Genomic DNA, 12,285 nt, shown 5'->3' with positions numbered 1-12,285 from the left:
AAAAAAAAGAGGCATTTAGAATTAGGTTATGGAAGACTTCAAAAGTCAGGAAAAGCAGGTGTGTGTGCATTTGTTTGTGTATGTAAAACAATAATATACATATTTTCCTTAATGGTTTTATAAAACCAAATTTATGCCAAATATTTGGGTTAATACAATAATAATCTAGTTCTGCCTACATCCTTCTATGCAAACTTCCCCATCTACACAATGTACTGATATAAAACCTATGTTACCGAGATAATATATATAAAAGGTCTCTGTAAACAAATGATATTTTGCAGTAACAACTGTAAGTTTGCCAAGTACTTTCATAATTAATAATAACACATTTTATTCTCACAGTGATTCTATTAAATGAGATGATGAAGGTAACAAAACAGTCCAAGTGGCATCTCATATTACTGGCATCAGGGCTAGAATTACTGGAACAAGAAAGAGAATGGATGCAGAAAAACAAAGATAAGGTTTAAAGTAATAAAAATGTAAAGAAAGAAATTAAGGTACAAGATTTCAACTAAGACTCAAGAGAAGACATTCATGGATTGAATGGAGTTGTGGTGATAGCAGTAGCAGTATGTCAGGGAAGCATATGTGAATGAGCAAACTGATGCTGACTCTAACGACTGCAACCTGAATGAATAACAAACTGAAAGGGAACGGAAATGAGAAAATCAGGAATTGTGGAAGGATGGAGGAAGAGGAATTGGTACGAGGTTTCCATAATTTGTTTAGTATGAAGTGATAGTAGGAAATGCAAGCAACTAGAAAGGAAGGGATAGAAAAAAAGTCTGGGTCTCACTCCACATAGTTTATAAAGTTCTTAAGCACTCCAAGTAATAGAATGTCAATAGAAAAGCAAAAAGAAACAAGGGACCACTCACATTGGGAATTAAGAAGAGGCAAACACCCAGCAAAGTAGACAGAAGATACAATCAAAATAATAGCAAGGTCAACGAAGCATAATGATAGCAAAATGTAGTACAATTAGTTTCAATAAAAAATTAGAGTTCTGGAGAAAGAAAATAGAGAAAGGAGGAGAAAACGCAATCAAAGATAATTACCAAGAATTTTTCTAGAATTTATGAGTGACATGATTTCTTAGATTGAAGAAACACAATAAACATGATAAAAACATGTATATATCTAAATTTTTCATATTGGCACTGCAGAATTGTAAAGACAAAGAAGAAATTTTAAAGGTTACCTATAAAAAACTTATTTGAACTTATTTTCTCAATTATGCAGAGAAGGTACAAACACACGCAATTTGAGTTTAAAATATGCTGTGAGATTATCTTGATACTAGTAAATTTTATTTCATCCTAAATTATCTGATTCCTAACCTTTTAAAAATACTGAAAATCTCACACTGTCCGTTATATACGAATGGTATATCAAAATAGAGTATAACTTAGAATTTTGATAATTTGTTCAATTTTAAAGATGCATGGAAAGTAAGATTCAAACCAAGACTGGACGGTTTCATAACGACACAAATGCTAAATTAATGTTTAAAATTGCTGTTCTCCCTAATACAGTTATGTTAGAAAAACACAAAATAACAAAATTAAGCTCATTTAAAAGTGCTTTACAACACGTTAACATTATCTAAATAAACAATCTTTACATTCAATCAAATATGCAGCATACCATACACCAAAGCTGATTTCTCACTTCAGTTTCCCAGAGTAACCAGAAATGTGAAAAGCCAGCTGACTGCAGGGAGATTTGAAGTTCATTTCAAGAATACAGAAAAAAAAAAACAAAAACAAAAACTCAATTTTTAGAGCTAAAGGGAGTTAGCTATAAATAAATACAAATGATTTAATGTGGAAGGTTATACTGGAAGATCAACATCAACTTGTCTTTTATGTATCCCATCTGCCATTATAATTATCACTAGCACTGCTGGGAATATAATGAAGATCACATTTCTAAAACAATAAATATTTTCCTAAAAGCCTAACCTAATAAAAATTATTGGCCCACAGGAACTCTCTCAGTAAACTATCATCTATATTAAATTAAATTTTCTAGGATAACTACCTTTGTATTTCAGTAAAATTTCTCTTTAAAGAAACAAACAACAACTAAAAAATAAAACAATTATCCAAAGTGAAATACAGATTTTTAAAAGTAAGGCAATTAACAATGCTTGTCTTATTTATAGTATAAACAGAGAATGTCTTAAAGAAGACTCTTACAAAGAAAAATAGCTTTTTCGAAAGCAAATAACTTACAGTATACTCAATAGTCCCTTTAGGTTTCTGAAAAGACATTCGTCTTCCATCTTTCTTGTCTAGGGTCTTCTTTTGGCCAGTGTCTGGGGAAAAAAAGGCAAAATTCCTATTAAATTCATCTTTCTTTCAGAGTAATGTCAAGGACTACTGAATAGAGCTCTTTGGGCAGATGTCTAATTTACTAGTAACACAACTTACTCCCTGGGATGCTTTGCTGTAAAAATCAAGCTACTGTCAAAAAAAAAGGAACTGAACTTCCTACTTGCTTGCTTTAGGAACTTAACTAGTATGAACCACTAGAATAACTGCAAGTCAACACAAAACAAAATTGTCAACAGAAAGGAAGTCATTAAAAACTGAATTACAATTTATTTCAACAGATTTAACCTGATTATAATACCACCACATTTCAAGATATATTATATATTTTTAAAATACATCTTTCAAGATACATATTATTATTATCCAAATAAGAAATTGTAACATTAGTTCTCATAGGAAAAAATTTTTCTACAAGTCATAATGAAAAATAGTCTTCTCTATAGAATTAAATCATGAACTTTCATATTAACATGCCATGAAGTAAATCAAGGTGTGCTTTCATATAGAAACATACATTTGAATATTTAATTTCAGATTGAATGCCAATTATTAATATTTTTCATTTGCTTATCAAGACTTCCTTGAATGTTTCATTATCATCAAGATTAGGGAAACTGTTTCCCTTTAAATTCTGTATTAGTGTTAACCTTCTCATCTATACTTCATGTAATAACAACACTGAATTGATAAAACACCACTGCTACCTAAACATAAAAATTATTAAAATGAAATCTAAAAAACTAAATAAATCACAAAATTAAATAAGATAGTAAACATGGCAAAATGCTACATTTACTTTACCCTCAAAATTTACCAAAATTAAAAACTATAGTTTTCAAAGAAAATTTAGTTCAACCTAAGACCATATAATCTAGAAAATATCTATTTCATTGTTCTCCCTCTATCTAAACTTAAATGGCATTTTGACCATACAAGAGTTTATGTTGACCTAATCATCTCAGCTGCTGGGTGAATGGTTCTAAACAAGCATTAAAAAATAATAATAATAATATCAAAATTCCCAAAAAGGACAATTACCTCTGCAATGCTTTAAAAAACTATCCTAAAACCTTCCTGACCACCCAGCTAACCCAAGTCCCTGTTATTAGTCACATAGCATCTTTATGTCTCCTTCACAGCATCTGACACAGTGTTAATATTTGTGTTTTAAATCTCTTCCACTAAATTGTAACCTCCAAAACACTGCCTTTCTTCCACAAAGCCTCCTCAGTGCCTAACTAGGGGCCTGACACATGGCAAGCATCTAATGAAGTAATGTTCTGAAGCAACAACTTGAACTATACTTTGAACTACCAAAACTATTATGAACTGCCATTAATTTTCCATAAAGAAAAGTAAAGAAAGAATTATGGTTCATCCATTACAACTCTAGGGAAAAAAGTATGCAGATACACACACACACACACACACACACACACACACACGCACGCATACGTACACACATTCCACTTTTGTATCCTAAATATTTAAAGAACTCTTAAAAACTAGGGAAAAAATAATGCAGGTGAAAATACGCACAAAGATATAATCAGAGAATTCACAAGAGGATATAAAAATGTCCTTAAACATGCAATAATGTTGTTCAATCTCACTCATAATTAGATAAATGCAAATTTAAACTATACTGAAATATCATTTCACACCTATCAGGTTGGTAAAAACTCAAAAGAAGTTTAGCCACATACCGTTTGACAGTAGGAAATGAGATATTCTTCTGCATTCCTGGTGGCAATGCAATATGGTAGAATTTTTATAAAGAATATTATTTTTGCTTATCAAAGTATTCTAATTCCTCTACACTGAATAGTTAATATTTAAATTTGCTTCTCTAATGAGAAAATGCAAACATTAAAACTATTTTAAGATAAAATAAGTTTTAAAGAATTTATTTTTATTCTAAATAATTTAAAATGTATTAAAATAAAATTCAATTTATTTATTTTTGAATAATTTATGTTTTAAATAATTTTTAAATGATTTCTTTGAACAGCAAAAGAACCAAAAACACTCCGCATTTTGCAATTTAAGCTTCTCAAGCAATGCAATATACAATTAAAAATTACTTTTAACTAATAATATACGCTTCCTTAATTGATTTTAGGAGTAACCCTTAGTTTGTATTTACTTTGCCTAATAGCTTTTCAATCTGTGTTTCATAATATCCCAAGAATTCATTAAACATGTTTGCAAGTTTGCAATTGCTCTGTAATTTTCAAGAGCTCACCACAGAATGCAGTTCAGGGCAAGAAAACTAATGTACCAACTTTCTACAGTTTAAAGTTTGAAAAACAAATGGAAAATATTCTCTTTACTAATTAAAAATTATAAAATATTATGCAATAATTACATATTATTAAAACAGTTCTAAATTTTAATAATTAATATTAAAATGTTTATTCACAGATATAAATACCAAAGCACATAAAATAAACTATTCGTTTTCTTCCATCAATATGAAAGTACAATCAAATAATCACAACATTTGAGAGCAGCTAGAGAAAAAGGCCAGGTCACTTACAAAGGGAAGTCCATCAGACTAACAGCAGACCTCTCAGCTGAAACCCTACAAGCCAGAAGAGATTGGGGGCCACTATTCATCATTCTTAAAGAAAAAAAATTCCAACCCAGAATTTCACATCTGGCCAAACTAAGCTATATAAGGCAAGGAGAAATAAGATCCTTTCCGTAAGAGCAAATGCCGAGAGTACTGGTTACCATCAGAACTGCCTTAAAAGAACTCTAAAATATGGAAAGGAAAGGCCATTACCAGCCACTACAAAAACACAATGAAGTACACAGACCAGGGACATTATAAAACCATCACATACACAAGCCTGCAAAATAACCAGCTAACATCATGACAGGATGAAATCCACACATAACAATACTAACCTTAAATGTAAGTGGGCTAAATGTCCCAATGAAAAGACAGAATGGCAAGCTGGATAAGACACCAAGAACATTGATATGCTGCCTTCAGGAGACCCATCTCACAGGCAATGACAGACATGGGCTCAAAATAAGGGTATGCAGAAAAATCCGCCAATCAAATGGAAAACAGAAAAAAGCAGAGGTTGCAATTCAAGTTTCTGACAAAACTAGGATTTAAATCTAGTTTTAAACCAAGACTTTAAACCAACAAAGATCAAAAAAGACAAAGAAGGGCATTACATAATGGTAAAGGGTTCAATTAGTAAGATCTATAACTATCCTAGATATATATATGCACACAACACAAGAGCACTCAGATTCATAAAGCAAGTTCTTAGAGACCTACAAAGGGACTCATACTCTCAAACAATAATACTTGGAGACTTTAACACCCCACTGACAATATTAGACAGATCACTGAGACAGATAATTAACAAAGATATTCAAGACCAGAACTCAGCATTGGATCAAATGGACCTGATCTCTACAGAACTCTCCACCCAAAAACAACAGAATATACATCATCACATGGCACATAATCTAAAACTGATCACATATTCAGAAGTAAAACACTTCTCAACAAATGCAAAAGGACTAAAATCATAACAAACAGTCTCTTGGACCACAGCACAATCAAATTAGAAAAATTAGACTAAGAAATTCACTCAAAACTATACAATTACATGGAAACTGAATAATCTGCTCCTGAATGACTTTTGGGTAAATAATGAAATTAAGGCAGAAATCAACAAGTTCTTTGCAACTAATAAGAACAAAGATATAACATACCAGAATCTATGGGACACAGCTAAGATAGTGTTAAGATGGAAACTTATAAGATGTATAAATTTTGTAAATGCTCCATATATGCATACATGCACACACATTTATTTACATATTCATGAGGTCAAGTTTGTGGACTGTGTTAGTCAAATTATGTATATTTGTATTGATTTGTTTTTGTCTGATTATTCTGTTACCAATGGAGGTTGTTAAAATCTCTCACTCTAAATTATGGGTTATTTGGTTCCCAGTAGGTCTCCCTACTTTGCTTTTTATACAATGGGACCATGTTATTAGGCTCATACAAATCGAAAATTATATCTCCCTGGAAAATGAAACTTTTTCTCAGAATACTGTTTCCATAAAGTATTCTTTGTCTAGCATTACTGTACCAATTCTCTTTTCATTAGTGTCTGCTTTTTCTTTCTACTCTCAACATTTCTATATCCTTTTGTATTAGTCTGTTCTCACACTGCTATAAAGAACTGCTCAAGACTGGATAATTTAGAAAGGAAAGAGGTTTAATTGACTGACAGTTCCACATGGCTGGAGAGCCCTCAGTTTAACAGTCATTGCAGAAGGCAAAGGGGAACCAGGCACCTTCTTCACAAGGCAGCATGAGGAAGGATGAACTCAGGAGGAACTACCAAACACTTATAAAACCATCAGATCTCATGAGAACTCACTATCACATGAACAGCATTAGGGAAACCACCCCCATGATCCAATTACCTCCACCTGGTTTCTCCCTTAACACAGGAAGAGTATGGGGATAATATTTCAAGATGAGATTTGGGTGGGGACACAAAGCCAAACCATATCATTCTGCCCCGGCCCCTCCCAAATTTCATGTCCCTTTCACATTTCAAAACCAATCATGCCTTCCCAACAGTCTCCCAAAGTCTTAATTCACTCCAGCATTAACCCTAAAATCCAAGTCCAAAGTCTTATCTGAGACAAGGCAAGTTCCTTCTGCCTATAAGTCTGTAAAATCAAAAGCAAGTTAGTTACCTCCAAGACACAATGTGGGTACAGACATTGGGTAAATGTCTCTGTTCCAAATGGTAGAAATTAGGCAAACCAAAGGGACTGCAGGTCCCACGCAAGTCCAAAATCTGGCAGGGCAGTCATTAAATCTTAAAGTTTCAAAATAATCTCCTTTGACTCCATGTCTCACATTCCAGGTCACACTGATACAAGAGGTGAGCTCCCATGGCCTTGAGCAGTTCCACCCCTGTGGCTTGGCAGGGTACAGCCCCTCTCCCAGCTGCTTTCGCTAGCTGGCATTGAGTGTCTACAACTTTTCCAGGCACACAGTGCAAGCTGTCAGTGGATTTACCATTCTGAGGTCTGGAGGAAGGTAGGCCTCTTCTCACAGCTCCACTGGGCAGGGCCCCAGTAGAGACTCTGGGTGGGGGCTCTGACCCCACATTTCCCTTCTGCACTGCCCTAGCAAAGGTTCTCCAAGAGGGCTCCACCCCTACAGCAAACTTCTGCCTGGACATCCAGGCATTTGCATACATCCTCTGAAATCTAGACAGAGGTTCCCAAACTTCAATTCATGACTTCTGGGCACCCACTGGCACACCACCACATGTAAGCCGCCAAGGCTTAGGACTTCTATCCTCTAAATAAATGGCCTGGGCTGTATGTTGGCCCTTTTTAGCCACAGCTGGGATGCAGGGCACTGTGTCCTGAAACTGCACAGAACAGCAAGGCCCTGGGTCTGGCCCATGAAACCATTTTTTTCTTCCTAAGCCTCCAGGCCTGTGATGGGAAGGGCAACCACAAAGGTCTCTGATGTGCCCTGGAAACATTTTACCCATTGTCTTGGTGATTAACATTTGGCTCCTCGTTACTTAAGTAAGTATCTGCAGCTGGCTTGAATTTCTTCTCAGAAACGGGTTTTTCTTTTCTATTGCATTGTCAGGCTGCAAGCTGTCCAAACTTTTCAGCTCTGGTTCCCTTTTAAACATAAGTTTCAAATCCAAACCATCTCTTTGTGAATCCATAAAACGGACTGATTTTAAGATCCCCCCAGGTCACCTCTTGAACACTTTGCTGCTTAGAAATTTCTTCTGCTAGATACCCTATATCATCTCACTCACGTTCTACGTATCTCTAGGGCAGGAGCAAAATGCTACCAGTCTCCTTGTAAAGCATAGCAAGAGCCAACTTTATTCCAGTTCCCAACAAATTCCTCATCTCCATCTGAGCCCACCTCAGGCTGGACTTCGTTGACCATTATCACTATCAGCATTTTTGTCAAAGCCATTCGACAAGTTTCTAGGAAGTTCCAAACTTTCCCACATCTTCCTGTCTTCTTCTGAGCCCTTCAAACTGTTCCAACTTCTGCCTGTTACCCAGTTCCAAAGTCGCTTCCACATTTTTGGGTATCTTTAGAGCAGTACCCCACTTTGTAGTTCCAATTTACTGTATTAGTCCATTCTCACACTGCTATAAAGAATTGCCCAAGACTGGGTAATTTAGGAAGGAAAGAGGTTTAACTGACTCACAGTTCTGCATGGGTGGAGAGGCCTCAGGAAATTTACAATCATAGCAGAAAGCAAAGGGGGAAGCAAGGCACCTTCTTTACAAGGTGGCAGGAGGGAGAATAAAGGCAGGAAGAATTACCAAACACTTATAAAACCATCAGATCTCATGAGACCTCACTATCACAAGAAGAACAGCATGGGGGAAACTGCCCCCATGATCCAATTCCCTCCACCTGGTCTCTCCCTTGATATGTGGGGATTATGGGGATTATAATCCAAGATGAGATTTGAGTGGGGACACAAAGCCTAACCATATCACGTTATGTTTCTGGTGTGTATCTAAGCAGGTCCTTTTTGTTTATTTCTTCTTTCCCTTCCTTCCCTTCTTTCTTTTCTTTTTCTCTCTTCTCCTCTCCTCTCCTCTCCTTCCCTCTCCCTCTCCCTCTCCCTCTCCCTCTCCGTCCCTGTCCCTGTCCCTCTCTCTCTCTTTGTTTGATAGAGTCTCACTTTGTTGCCCAGGCTGGAGTACAGTGGCACGATCTTGGCTCACTGCAACCCCAACCTCCCAGGTTCAAGCGATTCTCCTGCCTCAGCCTCCTGAGTAGTTGGGACTACAGGCACACGCCACCATGCCCAGCTAATTTTTTTTTTTTTTTTTTTTTTGCATTTTTAGTAGAGACAGGGTTTCACTATATTGGTCAGGCTGGTCTCAAACTCCTGACCTCAAGTGATCCACTCACTTTGGCCTCCCAAAGTGTTGGAATTACAGGCATGAGCCACTGTGCCCAGCACTATTTGTTCAATTTTCTATTTGTCTACCTGTTCTTTTAGACTTCTCTCCTTTGTTGCCTTCCTTGGATTCAGTATTTATTAACTCTGTTTTTTCCCCACATATCTGAAAGTTATACATTTTTTTTTAACAATTCTTTTAGTGGTCATCCCAGAGATAAAAAGTCTGAATTACTGACTTCTCACAGCCTTTGATGATGATGATGATGATGATGATTATTATTATTATTATTATTATTATACTTTAAGTTCTAGGGTACATGTGCACAACATGCAGGTTTGTTACATATGTATCCACGTACCATGTTGGTGTGCTGCACTCATTAACTCGTCATTTACATTAGGTATATCTCCTAATGCTATCCCTCCCCCCTCCCTCCACCCCACGATAGGCCCTGGTGTGTGATGTTCCCCTTCCTGTGTCCAAGTGTTCTCGTTGTTCAATTCCCACCTATGAGTGACAACATGCAGTGTTTGGTTTTCTGTCCTTGTGATAGTTTGCTGAGAATGATGGTTTCCAGCTTCATCCATGTCCCTACAGAGGACATGAACTCATCCTTTTTTATGGCTGCATAGTATCCCACGGTGTATATGTGCCACATTTTCTTAATCCTGTCTATCACTGATGGACATTCGGGTTGGTTCCAAGTCTTTGCTATTGTGAATAGTGCCGCAATAAACATACACTCACAGCCTAATATTAACTGGTACTTTTATCCTCTTCCCAGACAATGCAAGGATGTTAAAAACTGTGTGCCACTGCCAAGATATATGAAACAGTTTTACACGTTGAATACATGTGTATTTAAAAAACATCATAAGACATTATTTTTAAGATAGTCAAGGTTGATTTAGTTTTGCTCTCATATTTATGATTATTACTGTATCTCCTGGAAATTTCACAGATCACAGAATTCTAGGTGGCAGGTATTTTCTTTTAACATTTTAAATCTGTAAGTTCCCAGTTTTTTAGTTTTTACTGTGTCTGTTGAGAAATCAATGTCCATCTTAATGCTGTATGATTGAAGGTAGAAAGACTATTTTTTCTTTTTTTTCTTTTTTTTTTTTTGCCTTTGGTGTGGTTTCCACTAGAGGTTGATAGGGATGCTTGAATCTGAATTAAAGTTTTTCTTTAGTTTGGACGTTTTTAGCCATTCTTTTTTTTTTTTTTCGAGACAGAGTCTCACTCTATCACCCAGGCTGGAGTGCAGAGGTGCAATTTTGGCTCACTGTAACCTCTGCCTCTGGGTTCAAGCAATTCTTGTGCCTCAGCCTCCCAAATAGCTGGGACCACAGGCACGCACCACCACGCCTGATTTTTATATTTTTAGTGGAGACAGGGTTTCCCCATGTTGGCCAGCCATTCTCTCTTTAAATAATGCTTTTGTCCATTTTATCTCTCATCTACTTTCAGGATTCATATGTATATGTACATACATATTAGAACTTCTCACTGTATCTTGTATTGAACTTACCTTCTCGTATATTTTCCTTTCTTTCCTGTTTACTCTGGACATTCCCTTCTTACTTACCTTTCAGTTAGGGAATTCTTTCCTCTGCGGTGTCTAATTTGCTGCTAAATCCATCTACAAAGGTCCTAATTAGAGGGGTTATATTTTTCACTTCTAGAATATCCATTTTTCTTTCTCATAGTTTGTATCTTTCTAAAAAATTCTTAATTAGGTCAAAATTCTCAACATAGCTATTTTAAATTTGATAACTACAATATATAGAGTTACTGTGGGCCTGTTTCTATTCTCTATTGTGTCACATATCTTGTTGTCATATGCCTATTTTGTGTGCTGAACATAAAATTTGCAAAATCGTCTGAAGAAACATTTTGACATGTAGAAACTGGTAATTCTCCAGAGAGAATTAATGTTTGCTTCTGTCAAGTGCCTGAAGACACTAGTAATACCAGATCTTATTAATTAAGCTATAGAAATTTTGATAATTTGAAGCTGAAGTATCTTCCTAGGAAGGCCTAGCTACTTCAGTTTATCTTTCTCCTTAATGTACAACATTTTGGGGTCCAAAGTGAGAAGAGATCACTAGGGCCACCCATCCCCTGTGATAGGCCTTGCACTCTAGCCCGGTTCCATTATACCCACAGCCTGTCAAATGCACCTTTTGGTCTCTCAGTTCCTGTTTCAGGAATCAACACTTCCCCTGGGGTAAAAAGCAATCAAACTGGAGTTCTCCCTCCTTAGACCTTTGTCCTCATTCAGATCCTATCCTACCCATACTACTTAGCTTTCTGATACCCTTAATAAAATGTTTGCTTTGTGTCCAGCTTTTTAAATTGTTCTCAGAAGGATAGTCTGAATTACCTAGCTTGCTATTACTAGACTCAGAAGTCCTGAAGGACTTTCAAGCAGAGAATTAACAGAGCAGTATAAAACCTTTAAAAAAATCATTTTGGTAAAAAAATGGAAAGGCATGCTGTAGAAAGTCTGGAAATATGAATGAAAGTACTATGAGATCAAGTTTAATGTAATAAAAGACTCCTATTATAACTGAATATTACAATATTGATAATAGCTATGTATAAAAAGTTTGACTATTTAAAACATTGAGCTGCAAGTCAGTATTTTCAAAAATAGTAATATAGATACTAAAATTTCAAACACTTTAAAAGTATCTTTTAAACTAAAAAAAAACATTGCTGATTGTAGCTTTTCTAATTATTCTCTCAATAATGAGATACTAGGAAAAAAAACCTATATTTTCAACATTTCACTATTGACTCCTTATCCACCATCAAAACAAAAGCAAAACAAAACCCCTCAATTCGCCCTCACATCTAGTATCTATCTTTTTCTAGATACTACTCCATCTTTCTGCTTCTTTTCAGTTGAATTTTTGAAAGTAGAAATCTACTCTTACTGTCTTTACTCCATTATCTCCTACAGAATCCACAA

At 35.6% G+C, this 12,285-nt stretch overlaps 1 protein-coding gene across 8 annotated transcripts in view; it reads right to left on the bottom strand.

The window, feature by feature from the left end:
• The window catches only part of OXR1 (oxidation resistance 1), a 489,593-nt gene that overhangs the window by 71,662 nt on the left and 405,646 nt on the right, over window positions 1-12,285 (bottom strand). For 7 of the 8 annotated variants that reach the window (XM_032760253.2, XM_032760248.2, XM_058443638.1 and 4 more), the window contains one exon: window positions 2,244-2,326. In XM_032760253.2, the coding sequence (XP_032616144.1) occupies window positions 2,244-2,326 (83 nt within the window). Of the gene's footprint in view, window positions 1-1,653; window positions 1,737-2,243; window positions 2,327-12,285 lie in introns of those variants that run through there. The other variant, XM_058443637.1, reaches the window with a different exon arrangement.

Source organism: Hylobates moloch, unplaced genomic scaffold, assembly GCF_009828535.3.
Source record: "Hylobates moloch isolate HMO894 unplaced genomic scaffold, HMol_V3 SCAFFOLD_9, whole genome shotgun sequence".
Taxonomy (NCBI): domain Eukaryota; kingdom Metazoa; phylum Chordata; class Mammalia; order Primates; family Hylobatidae; genus Hylobates; species Hylobates moloch.
The sequence above is the reverse complement of the archived record's forward strand: the minus strand, read 5'-3'. Positions and strand labels throughout refer to the sequence as shown.